Raw genomic sequence first — 14652 nt, 5'->3', positions numbered from 1 at the left:
GACATGTCCTAAACTACAACATGAATATCAAGATGACCAGGCAAAAATAAAAAATAAAAATCAGAGCATTGCAGATTATATAAAATATAATATGGCATTGACCAGATTTGATATTATATTCAAATATGTTTACAGAACAAGTTTTCACATGATGAAACTTTGTTTGACATAATTAAAATTAATTACGAAGTCATCAAATGTTTTTTTATCAGCATCTACAGCTTTCTCAAAAACACATTCATAGATTGACACCTTAGAATGGGATTGTATTTATCCAGTACTCAGGCCCAAAAAAAAAAAATCGAATCGTCACCAGTGAATATTAATTAAAAAGAACTACTATAGAGGAAATAGATTAACCTCGAAAGAGACTCACAACAATTCCACAATGAAGGCAATGAAATAATAAAGCATACAAAATAGGGACTAATTGGGAGCATGTGTTGGGCTTGGTGTGCGATGCATTATTCACTCCAAGCACCAATATTATTTAATGTCCACATTTGGAAGATGAGCAACTTTTTGCCGAACATCATCAGCGGCCAACAATGGGCATCTGTGTATGCTCAGTGATTGTAATGCTGTGAGATTATGAAGACCTTCAGGAAGTGACATCAAGTACTTGCAATCCTGGAGCCGAAGATATTGCAGTTGCACCAGATTTCCAATCCACTCTGGTAACCTTTCCCCCCGAAATCCTGTAATGCTTAGACCTTTGATGGTATGATGAGGTTGAAGCTCTTCTAAAATCAGTTCGTCAAAAGCATCTTTAGACAATTCACCATTCGGAGAGTGGAGTGTGTCCCAATAATATAATAACTCCTGCAGATGTTGCTTCTCTTGTAATCTTGCAGACTCGGCCTTTACAGGGTTTGACCTCAGGTGTTTCAACCCACTTATTGTTAGAATCCCTCTCAAGTTGTTAAGCTCTCCCAATTCACTTATCCTTGCACTTCCCCTTTTCTCATGCATCTCTTGATCATCTACCACAAAATATGTCAAGGTTCGAAGAGAAGTTAATTGCCCCAAACCACTTGACATCCATTCCAAATCATCACAATACATAAGATTAAGATGCATCAAGCTTACTAATTTATTAATGTCTCTTGGCAATTCTCGAATTGGATTCAAACTGAGGTTTAAGGTTTGCAAGTTGTGGAGTTTGGTAATAGTTCTTGGGAGCTGGATAATATCATTACATGAAAGATCAAAAAATCTCAGATGCTTCAGTTTTCCAATGCTTTCTGAAATTTCAGTAATTCTCAAATTCTTTAGGCTCAAAACACGTAAGGATTTCAATTTTGATGCAACCAAATCAAAAACACGATGATCCATCCGACAAGAAAAAGCCTGGGTGAGCAAGAGCATTGTTCTCAATTTTTTAAACTTGAGGAAGGAAGTTGGAACTTCCCAATCATTTCTTGGCACATGATATGACAAATGACGTGTTGTCTCTTTAGCACTTTCTTTTTTTCCTTCCTTGATGATAAAGTACTCATCCTTTGCTACAAATTGTGCTAAATCATGAATAAGGTCATGCATTTTACATGACTGTATGCCATATGAATATCTTAAGACATCTTGGAAGAAGGATCTTGAAAGTAGGTTCATAAAATATTCATTCCCAACATCTTCCTCACACCTTATCTTATTAGTTGATTGAATGAATCCTTCGGCGACCCACATTTGAATTAGTGTTTCCTTCTCGAATCTAAAATCTTTTGGGAACAATGAACAAAAAGCAAGACAATTTTTCATAGGTGAAGGAAGATGATCATAAGAGAGTTTAAGCACAGCAAAGATTCTCTTCTCCAACTTATCTTCTTTCCAAAACTCACAGTTCCTTAAGTATGACAAATCTGTGATTTCTTCTAAAGTTTTATCATACACAAGCCTTCCAACAGCTCTAATAGCAAGAGGGACTCCTCCACATTTCTTTACAACGTCCCTCCCAATTTCTAACAACTCCTTATCATTTGACTCTTTACTCCCTTCGAAAGCCATTCTACAGAACAAATCCCATGATCTCTCACTATCCAAACCTTTAAGGATAATTGGCGGATAGGTGCCCATCATCTTTCCCACCTTCTTACTACGTGTGGTAACAATTATCATACTCCCCTCTCCTCCAATGGTTAGTAAACATCTCATCTTATACCAAACCTCAATATCTTCATTCCACACATTATCTAAGACAATCAAAAACTTCTTCCCCTCTATTAATTTTCTAAGATCTTGTTGCACTTCCTCCATCTCTTTTGAACTTTTTTCCTCTAAAATCTTTTGTGCTATTTGTTTTACATCAAATTCATCAGACACACAAACCCATCTTTTCAACCCAAAATGTTTTTGAACATCCACGTGATTGTACACAATTTGAGCAAGTGTGGTCTTGCCTAACCCTCCAAATCCAACAATAGGAATAATTGAAACACTAGATTTTACATTACTGTCTAACAAATAACGTAAAATCAAATCTTTTTCCTCCTCTCTCCCAGTGATTTCATCTTCTTGCACAAAAGAGTCTGTTTGTTGCTCAAGTAAAGGGAGAGGCTTAGGAGGGTGATCAATCAAATGAAATTTTTTCTTTTCATCATCAACTTCATCCAGCCTTCCCCTGAGTTTCCTCAATTTATGAGCCATCTTAAGATTATGAACAACTTGGTTTGATTTTGAGAAGAAGATCCATACCTTCTTTGCCACCTTGTTTCTGGTCATGGTTCCCCTCCTCAAAGCTTCAGTGGACAAATCATCAAGCAGGTCATCCGCATCATAGAGGACATCTTTCAGCCTGGAAAGCCAAAAGCTGACTTGATGGTTGTTGTTGGCCCTTGTCTCTGCATCCAACAGTGTAGCTCTGATGGCAAGGATCGTGTTCTTCATCCTTTCTGCATCATGTTTAGCATTCCACAGCAATTTGAACTCTTCAAGAGCCAAAGAGGTTAGTCCCTGAAAAACACTCCCAGCGATGGCGTCCATCTTTTTGGTGTGGTTGAAAGAAATTCTTACGATTCTTAAACATAAGAGAAAGAGATGAAGATAATAAATAAAGTGAAAAAAAAAACACATTTATTATTTTGCTGACAAAATATAAACAGATGCATTGTTAGGTTTTTCTTCTTACTGCTATCTGACCCTTTCAGCCCCACAGGCACATGCACTCGCTGGTTTCCATGTGCCACACTTATTATCGAAGAATTGCAATAAGGCTTAAAGAAAAAAAAATTATTAAAAAGTCTAAACAATAACTCATCAATATGCCATGACAAATTTTAAAATAAGATATTACAATTTCTAACTTGTTATTGTAACTCCAAACAACAAGTAATGACAAGTTTTAATGTAAGATATGACAACTTTTAATTTATTACTGAAGTTGTCTACAGTAAGTAATAGTAAATTTTAGAGTGGGATATAAGAACTTCTAATGTGTTGGTGCAACTTTGTTATAGCCATATATTTCTTTTTTTGAGATCCTATTGTAATTTTCCTATGATTGTTGTCCAACCAATACAGCAAACTTTACCATGAAATTATTGGTGCACCCGGCTGGTAATAAATTGAATGCGTGTTTTTTTTTTTTAAAAGAGAACGGCAAGCCTAAGCTTGAAATACATCAAAAAGCCTAAAGAAACTAAGCTAAAGGCGCTCTATGACCATACGGCCAATCTTCTTGCATCAGATGAATACAGGAACCTGGAGGATGTTGGAGCTGAATCACCTCCGTGGAAACATAAATTGAATGCGTGTTGACTTCACATTAACTGACGCGGAAAGGATAAGACCAGAACGCTGGCCCATTTCACACCATGCGGTTTTTCATAAATCAAGATATTTTTGAAAAATAAATTACATTTTTTATATATTTATTTTTTAACTAATTTTTATATATTTTTTAATCAATGTGATTTGATTACTCATCTCTTATGCTCCTCTGTTCCTATTTATAGGAGAAAGATAAAAACTTTTGACATGAATGTATAATTTGACCCTTTAATTATTATTGTGTTGACTTTATTCTTATGGGGTATAATACATATTAAATAGAAATAAAATTGAAAAGTTATAGAATTTTAAATAAGAATTAATAAAATTTAAGATTTTTTTAATCTATGTAAAACATGTTAAAAATGAATTATAAACAAGACTAAAAAAATATAAAAGAACAGACCAAACATATAAGTCGCTTTTTTCCTGACATATATCACTAATCTTCAATATAAGCCACTTGTAATCCATTCTTGTATACTCCCTCCATCCTTTTTTATAAGCAACATAGGGCAAAAAGTTAGTTAAAGACAATAAATACTTAAAAATTAAAAGTTCTTTCTCCAAAATATCTTTATTTATGGGGAGAAAGAGAGCACACTATTACAAAAAGATCCATTTTCGTCTGTTCTAGAGGCCTTTTTTCGTTGTTTAAAGGGGGATGAATATGTGCCTTGCATATTCATCTGTTTTCCCAGAACAGACGAATATGGTGCCACATATTCGTCTGGTCTGCTAGAACAAATGAATATGTGGCACCATATTCGTCTGTTCTGGGAAAACAGACGAATATGTGGCACCATATTCGTCTGTTATGGTGAGAACAGACGAATATGTGGCACCATATTCATTTGTTATGGTGAGAATAGACGAAAATAGTGGCCTTTTTTAAAAAAAAATGTAATTATTTGCACCGTTAGTTTTTACTATAACTTATAATTCTAAAGTGTATAAAACAAAACCAAAACAAAGCAACAATAATAGTAATTCAGCAAGACCAAATTATATTACACTTTCCATACAAATCATAATTTTAAGAGTAACAACAATAACATCTACATTCACTTAGTTTTAAAAAAAAAACACCTTAATTCAGTCACATAACATAAGAAAGTTTAAAACTAGAAAATCTAATGACATCCTAACTTTTTTAACTAGATATTTTAACTTTTAGAATCCCAAACTTTTCTAAAATATAACATGAAGATTAAACATTGAGGATACTTAATTAACTATCATATTCCAACAGATTCTCTCCTGGACATTTTTACAAACACCTTATGTGCATTAATATTTAAACAAGTTTAATATGCTTTTAATCTTAATATACTTTTCCAATCACTATCATTACTTTCCAAAAGCTATTGTTCACCAACAATCAATTTAAAGAGAAAATTTTCAACACCAAAACACCCAAACAATCACTTTCAACAAATATATAATAGTCTCATACAACCAAAACATTCAACACTAAATCACAAAACTTACCTTGCTTCTTGCAAAGCTAAAATGGTGGAAAAAGAAGAAGAGAGTGTTGTTGAACACACAAGAGAAGAGAGGAGGAGCTATCTGCCATCAAAAAGAGAGGCTGACCGTGGAGTCCATTGTGTCGTTCAGCTTTAGCATCGCTAAGAAAGAGAAGAGAAGAGGAGTTATTGTCAGTCAAGAAGGAGAAGATAGAAGAACGCTTGTTATCGTATGAGAAGAGAGGAAGAGGAAAAAGAGGAAGCTTGTGGTGAAGGAGAAGAGGAGGAAAAGAGAAATTGCTGCTAGGATTTATTTTGATTTGATAAAAAAAATGGCATTACGTTCTGAAAATTCAAAATTTAAAGTAAAAAGTTTTTCGTCTACATACTCATCTGTTACAGCATAACGGACGAGTATGAAGCACACATACTCGTCTGTTAGACCATAACAGATGAGTCTGAACACACGTATTCATCTGTTAGAGTGTAATAGACGAGTATGTGTGTACATATTCGTCTGTTCTGCTATAACAGACAAGTATAGTGGCCTTTTTTCTTCTGTTTTGAAAAACAGACAAAAATGACTTTTTTTGTAGTAGTGGTATAAGAAAAAGAATAAGAAAATTATTATAATAAAGAAAATTATAAAAGAGAAAGAATGAGTGATGAGGAGAGATAATGGTTTAAAAAAATAAGATAATAAATATATTGAATATTAAAATAAGTAATTAATGGGGGTAAAATAGAAAATTTGCTACAAAAATTTAAGACAACGTATAAATGTTGCTTAGATTTAAAAACAAGAGAAGAATGGTAGTTGTTGCTTATAAATATGAACGGATGGAGTATTAAAGAATACATTAAATTGGTAGGTTTTTCTAATTTTACCCTCATTAAATATTTTTTCTCTCTCTGTATCTACAAATTATTTTTATGTCTCTTTCTTACTTCTCTCCTTCCAATGAGAATTAAATAATGATAACATTGAAAAATGGGAGAATTACAATCAAGTCCCACATAAGAGAAATAATTACCCAAAAGTCCCAATAACAACCTCAACAGCCTATAATAACAAATCTTATAGTGAGAATGACAACTTTTGGAACTTGTTTTTTAATTGTTTTTCTTGCTTGAGACTTCATTGTAATTTGCCCTTGAAAAATAAGCATTAAACGTGTTACAAGTTACTTACATTTAATGCCAAAATTTTTTTCTACAAGTGAGTTATATCTAGGACCTGAATGGTAAGTCGCTTTTAACACTTTACGGGCACTAAGAAACATCAGTTCAAAAAGTAATTTAGATTTTTTAAATTCTCAAAAATAATTTCTCTCTTCATTTTTTTTATAAGAAACAACTACTATATTTACCATATCTCTATTTATAAAAAAAATATTTGCAGATGACTCAAATTTTCTTGGCTAGTTTTCTATTTTGCCTTCCTTAGTTGCTTATTATCCTAATTCCCGCAGCATCATACATTTATTTTATTCCCTCTTACCCTCCATTTCTTATTATAAAAAACAATTGCCAAAATTATGTGGTTAAAAATATTAGTTAAACTTAGTTAAAAGTAATAAATATGTTAGAGATAAACATATTTTTCAGTTATACCCTAACTTATAAGGAGAATACATGAGAGATAATGAGTAAAAATTTATTACAAAAATAATAAGTGGCGTATGTTTGATGGAGTAAAAGTGAAAAAATTAGTTTAAAATTTTTGAGAAAGAGAATTTGTTTTTTATATTTATATACATCACTATATAAGATATTGTTCTGTATAAAAAGAGGTAGAGAGAGTATACTCTTTCCCCCTATTAATAAGGATATTTTAAAAAAATTATTTTTTTTTATATTTATTATCTTTAATTAATTTTAACTAATTTTTTTAATGTGTGTTAATTTGGTTAAATGTCTGATATGCGAAGAAATGGAGAGAGTTTATTTTTTTGGTAAGATGTCTTTGCATGGACTTCAGCCCATGTGGGATGTCTCCCGCCAGGCAAGCTGGGTATAATAAGCACTCCTTTCCATTTTTGTTAATAAAATTCAAATTTTTAAATTTGCTTCCTCTTTTATAAGATTCAATTTAGAGTTGTATAAACATAAAACATATCTCTTGAAGCCCAAGAATTGGGCAAACTTAGTGTTTGTTGATTAGGTAATCGAAGAACATCGATATAATTCGCCAAAATAAATGAGATTTCATGATATTGAAAAAATTAAACCATCGAATCAATTCAGCTAGAACTACAGTATATTGGTTATGAGTGTATTCTGCTTTGAAGAGTGATAACTGACAGTGGATATATGTCATGCCGATCCTTATAATAAGTCATTTGTGGAAAAAAAATTGTTCCAAATATAAGTTATTTGTAAGATATTTAATGATCAATTTTAAATTTTTATTTTTATTTAATTCTCATTGGAAAAACAACATATGATTGGTAAATTTAAGTATGCGAGGTATGATTCTCTTAAAAGTGTACATCTCGTATGAATTGTTCACGGTTAAAAGTTAAAACAGTGTTTGCAGTTGTTACTTTTGGTAAATCTGTAAAAAAATTAAAATGCAAATTTGTTTTAAGAGTTTATACTAAAAAGTATCGGATGTCTGAAAGTTTTTTTAAAGGTTAATTTGCTCAAAAAGTTTAAAATCGTAACAATATTATTATAAAAAGTTAAAAATATATTTAACTGTCAATATTAATATTTTGACAATCAATGTAAGATTTTTAATAATAGAAAACAATATTGTTATGATTTTAAATTTTTAATAAATTTAGTGCAAAAAAATTCCAATTACCCTGTATTTGTAAGTGGAAACTTTGGGATCAAATTTGCTGGTTATTCCAATCCGTAAATGTCAGAACAAGCAAATGTCACCACATTGTTTCAGAAAATTGGCGGCTCCATATCTCTAAACCACGCCGTTCCCATGTAAATTACATATAGGTTATTTCAATTTTTTTAAAAATTTATGTTTGGTACAAGGTAATATACGAAAGAAATACATGTATTTATCTTATTTTATAATAAGATATACAGGATTAAAAGATTGTAATACTCTTTTCTATTTTTGAGACTTCAACTTGATGCATCCCTGTGAACGTGAAACCGCGGAATCATATATATATATACACACACACACATAAAAAAAAGTACATTAAATTTTGCCTCATTGTAAAATTAAAATTAAATAAGATATTTTAAAAATAAAAAATGACTAGTTGGGAATAATAATTAATGTTGCTGTAAATGTAAAATCATTAACGAACGAAATACGAATAAAACAATTTGCATCAATTCATCATACTCAATATATATAGTGAGGAAAAAATAAATTCAAAATTGAAATAAGTTGAAAAAATTAATTGATAAATTAATTAAAAAAATTAATATATTTTTTTATATTTTTTATTAATTTAAAATTTTTATTTTAAAACAATAAAATGTTTAAAAATTTATTTTCATACATGATTTTTTTAAAAATTGAAATCCTTTTCCAAAAATTGCAAATTAATTAATTAATTAATATATAAGCAACCTTAATCCCTTGCTTGGATTGAGAGAAAATTACGAAGGAAAAAAAATAAACAAAAATGAGGGGAAACAAGTTTTCTCTTGCTTTGATAGGATAGAAAATAGGGAAAGAAGAACGAGTGGAGGAAAAAATAAAGTGAGCCCCATGTCTCATTTTCTCTTCAAATTTTTTCTTCATATATGGAAAGATTTGGAAAGAATTACAAGAATTTCATGACTACCCCTCCTCTCTCTCTCTTCCTTTTCATATTTATTTTTTTATTATATTTAAAAAGTTATTCACTTTTTATTTTTATCTTAAAATAATATTGTTATTAAATAATTTAGTTTTAAAATATAATAATCTGAAAATATATATAAACCCAATAACTTGATTTTAAATTATTTGATGATTTTAATGTTAGTATAATTTTTCTATTGTAATATTTAATTTAATTTTAAATATGATATACTTTGATGAGGACATTTTAGTCATTTAGATATTTTCTAATTTTTTTCTTTGTTTTCTCTTATTTATCCAAGTAAGAGGGATGATAACCTCTTACCTCCAGTTTTTTCTCCTCTCTATTTTCTCTCATTTCATTTTTTTTTCTTTCAACTTTTCTTCTTATCTAAGCAGAGCATAACAATAAATAATGGAAAACAAGAATAACAGTAAACTAGAGGTAAACTTACATATTCCAAATCAAAAGGGTAAATAGGGGCATTTTTGTCTTTTGAGTATTTTAATCTTAGGATTTAAAAGCCATGACCATGGGGAGGTGGGATTGCCTACGTGGTATTGTTCAATTCTTGATAATTTTTAATATCTCATATCAAATATCACAATTTGATCTAATCTCGGATCCAATCCCAATCCCTCCCCTCAATCCCAACTAGCAAACGTGACCTAAGGTCCTAATCACTAAACTATCGACATCTCACTCAAAATTATTTTTTTCCCCCTAATTCTTTTGTGATTCTGCGAGATAATTGGAAGAGTCCTACACAGAAATAGTTTTTTTTGTTAACTTTTGTTCGTTGCATCAACTTTTAAACTTCATAGGATGTACCTTTTGACCTTCATAACTCTGAGAACGAATCATAACAGATTTGTTTAAGATGTTTAGACAGTGCTGATACATGCTGAATATAATTTAGACTCCTCCCAGACCAAAGGTGCGTTTGGGTGATTGCCCAAACCATGATTTGAGAAAAAAATTACCCAAATACCCATAAATTTTTCAAAACCATGATTTTATGATAAAACCATGGTTTGCTTATCAAAACCAAGGTTTTGTAATAAGCAAAAAATGTTTGCTTTTTAAGCGGTCCTCCCCCCACCCCCTACAATAATTTTTTTTGGTTGAACACAATTATTTATTTTTCTAAAAACATAATCTTATATTTTATAATTATATATACACATATTAACAATTATTACATCCTATCTTTAATATAAGACCTCATTTTATTTTCATTTAGTCCTAAATATAAAACCCTAATCTACTTTATTTCTCATATTTGTCTATCATTTTTCAAGTTATAACCAATAAACTTGATTAATAGGGATATTGTAGGAAAGGCAATGTCTGTTTATTACAAATAACTAACTTAACTTATTTTTTTAATATATTCAAATTAGTCAACTAGCTCTTACATTTAGAGCTGGATATAGTAATTAATATATGTTTTTATACATTGTTTATTATGTTGGGAAAAAATTAACAAATTTATTATTCTGGTACTTAATGTAGGATCTAATTGGAGAGTTAATATTGGTCTTAAATTTAAGATTATTATTCTGGTTATTAATGTAAAACTTAATTGGAGAGTCAATATGTAGACAAGGTCTTAAACTTTTATTGAAGAAAAACTTCAACCAAACTGGTAATATGTAGTAAAAAAAACTTATTATAAATGTTCCATATCGATGCAACATCTTAATTATTACAGCACTTTTTTATTCATTTTTCTATAAACATATTTAATCTTTTTTTATAAATATATATACATATATTAATTATTTATTAATTATATTTTCTTATATATTACTCCTCCGATCCTTATTATAAGACCCAATTTGACTTTTTATTTGGTCCTAATTATAAGACCCAATCCATTTTCTCTTTTATATTTATGCATTTTTTTCCAAGATAATCCTTCTAATAATGATAGTTTTAGCTAATATACTTAATTAGCAAGGATATTTTAGGAATAACAACACTTATTTATTATAAATAACCAACTTAACTTACTTCCTTAATCTCCTCAAATAAGTCAATTGGGTCTTATAATTAGGACCGGAGGAGTATTAATTATGTTGGTAAAAAAAATATATTATTAACAATTTTATTCTTTCAAATTAAAATATATTATAAAATTTATCTTTTATGTAATTATCATATTTGTATGCCTTTGTTAGTAATTTGTACATATGAAAAGTATTTCTGACAACAACTATTCAAATACTTTTACTTTATCAAAATCACTTTTTCATAAAATCTATTTTTCTTAGAATCTATTCTTCTCAAAATCTATTCTCCAGAAGAAGCTATTTTCCAAACTATGGTTTGGTTTCATCCAAATACCCCTAAGTCCCATTAGAATCACTTGTAAAAGACAAATTTTTTTTCATATACTTATGAGAAGATTAAACACCTTTAATATTTTAGTGTTTTACCAGGACTATCATTCGTGGCCCAGAGAGTTCTTCGGTAGAGAAATGTACTTGTTTCATTTTTGGAATCAAGTGCTCCATAGTAAATGGGTGATAGTGCTACAGTATCTATTTAGAACTTTGATCAATTTTTCTGTTCAACAGGTTATTCTCCCCTTGAATGAGAATAGAACATCATATTCTACTGCATTAAACGGGTTCATCCGGATAACACTAAATAAGCAGATCATTCCAGGTTAGGCCATGGGTTGCCCGTCCTGCCAATGGCCACGGGGTGGATTCCGTGTATTTAGTCCTTTTGTTATTTTAACCCAAACCTATATTTAATAGCTGAAGAAGCAATGAACTGCCCGATAGTAGTTAAAGGTTGAAGCATGTGCTTAGTTTTCTACATTTACATCAATTTACAAGTTTTGGTTTAAATCCTTAAGTTTAAATAATGACTTTATCCATAAATGCTCATAAAACATATTCTAAAATTTAATTATTTAATAATTCATTTTTATATTTTGAAATATAAAGTTATAAACATCCGAACGATTAAATGTGTGATAAAATATTAAAAATACTAGAAATATAAAAATTAAGTAGTTATAAAAATAATTAAGTTCTGCAATGTCCAACATTCATGAGAGGGAATGGCCCAAGGAATGGTGTCATGGACAACCATCAGTATCAGAACCTTCATCAACTCCGACCAGATAATTTTTGTATTGTTGTTTAACTTGGGCTTTTGGTTGACCAGTTGAGCGCATATGTGGCCCAACAGAACTGTGATGTGTAACAGTTTTAAAATATCTATTGGGCCTAACAAACTTATGAAGCCCAATGAGAGGCCCTATCAGGCCCAATTTAGCTCCCTGGTTTTTCTCCTTCCATTTTTTTCTATGCTCCTTTGAGTGATATTAGAAATTATTTGTACATGGTTAGTTGAGGTGGTAAGCAGCCTCACTCGTAAGGAGAAAAACACAATTTCAAAACTTAAGAAGTATCAAATCCAAAGTGATTTGGGATATCTTGAATTGCACTTAAAAAAAAACAAGAAATTATTTGGAGGGTTTTCACCTTAAATGGCCTTGACCCAATAGGGATTAATTTCAAGTTCAGAGTGACTTGGAAAAACCCTAAATTACCAAAAAAAAAATAATTATTCCTGCCAATCATTTTTTCCCCCCTCCCTTTTGAAATTTCCACTCCACCCTTCTCACTTAGTTTTTAAGTCAGGTCAGTTCGGTTTAAAATTTGAAGTTAGTTTCAGTCTTTTTCAAAAAAGACTTTTTAATGAAGACATTTATCCGTTACTCTAATAAGCAAAACAGGAAAAAGAGGCTTGAAAATTAAGAATAGGAAGGGGTTCAACGTTCAGACTCTAGAAGATTGGTTGTCTTGTTCTTCAATTTTTTCTCCCAATGGAATGCATGAGAATTAAAAACGTAATAATATGCTATTTTTATCTTTTAGATATATAGCTTCATATCATTTCTATAATTTTTAATTTAAAATCTTCGTCAACTTATTTTCAAAAAAAATTTTATGGCCATATATGTTACTAGGAGTCAGGTACAGCGGACATGTAACTAACCTACAACATAAATAGCAAGAAAACCAGTAAAAAATAAATAAATGAGCATTGCAGATTATACAAAATGTGATATGGCATTCACCAGGTTTGATATTATATCCCAATATCTTTGAAGAACAAGTTTTCACATGATGATACTATATAACATACACATTTGGATATATGAGCAAATGTTTGGCGAACATCATCAGCCAACAACAGGCATCTATGTATGCTCAGTGATTTTAATGATGTGAGATTACGAAGTCCTTCAGGAAGTGATATCAAATACCTGCAACCCACGAGCCATAGATATTGCAGTTCCATGAGATTTACAATCCAGTCAGGTGAGCTTTCTCCACAAAATCATCTAATGATTAGAGCTTTGATGGTATGATGAGGACGAAGCCTTTCTAAAATCAATTCATCAGAAGCATCTTTAGACAATTCACCATATCCAGAGCATAATGTGTCCCAACACATTATTAACTGTTGAAGATGTTGCTTCTCTTTTAATCTTGCAGACTCAGCCTCTTCAGAGCTTGACCTTAGGTGTTTCAGCCCAGGTATCTCTAGAATCCCTCTCAAGTTGTTAAGCCCGCCCAGTTCACTTATCCTTGCACTTGCCCTTTTCTCATGCATCTCCTAGTCATCTGCTACAAAATCTGTCAAGGTTTGAAGGGAAGATAAATGCCGCAAACCACTTGGCAGCCATCCCAACTCATTACAACTGATAAGATCAAGATACCTCAAGCTTGCTAATTTACTGATGTCTTTTGGCAGTTTCCGAATTGATGAATTCGAAGTGAGGTTTAAGGTTTGTAAGTTGTGGAGTTTGGTAACAGTCTTTGGGACCTGTTTGATATTATATTCATGAAGGATCAAGAAATCTTAGATGCTTCGATTTTCCAGTGCTTTCTGAAATTTCGGTAGTGTTTGACGTACTTAAGTTCAGAACACGCAAGAATTTCAATTTTGATGCAACCAAACCAAAAACATGGTGATGCATTCGGCAAGGAAGAAAAATATGGGCTTTTAAATTTTCTGCTAGTGACGTAATTTTGGGGAAAGTGACAGAAAATTACCTTCCAACTCAATTATTTTTGCAAGCTGGGTTTGCAGCAATATACAAGTTGTTGTGGGTAACAATCATTAGCAAACAATATTAAGGAAAAAAAATTCATTAGCAACGATAATTAACGAAGAATCTCAGCCTAAATCTACACTGGACGCCAGTCTAGCAACCCGCTAAAACAATCCACCGAGAAAGCAAACTTGTAAATATGGACCGGGAGATAAAAAAACTGAAGAATAAGTGACTTGTATTACTCTGTTTTTATACCCTATATACAGAGTAAGTGCGACATATAAATATCGTTACCGCACTTAAACTAATTTGATTTTCCTTTTTTCTAAAAATCATTAAATTTTTTCTCAGGAACATAAAAAGTTAAAAACTGCAACCTTAGAGTGTGTTCAGTCCCGGAAATAAAAAAACACTTAGAATAAGATTGTAATTGACAACTCTTCCAATGAAAATGTTATAGCATCGCTGGACGCTGGCTGTATTGTTGATTAGAAAGAAATAAACCAAAAAAAGAATCAATGTTGATGTATGTAAAAATTACAAAACCAAACACTGCTCTGTTCCA

At 30.9% G+C, this 14652-nt stretch overlaps 1 protein-coding gene across 1 annotated transcript; it reads right to left on the bottom strand.

The window, feature by feature from the left end:
• Positions 1-486: 486 nt before the first annotated feature.
• On the bottom strand, positions 487-2979 carry LOC114755121 (putative disease resistance protein RGA4). The gene has a single exon (XM_028943997.1). The coding sequence runs from the start codon at positions 2977-2979 to the stop codon at positions 487-489; it is 2493 nt and encodes an 830-aa protein (XP_028799830.1).
• Between the last annotated feature and the right edge of the window lie 11673 nt (positions 2980-14652).

Source organism: Neltuma alba, unplaced genomic scaffold, assembly GCF_004799145.2.
Source record: "Neltuma alba isolate B1F8T4 unplaced genomic scaffold, ASM479914v2 tig00010231_pilon, whole genome shotgun sequence".
In the NCBI taxonomy this organism is placed as follows: Eukaryota; Viridiplantae; Streptophyta; class Magnoliopsida; order Fabales; family Fabaceae; genus Neltuma; species Neltuma alba.
This window is presented reverse-complemented; position numbering and strand designations above follow the sequence as displayed.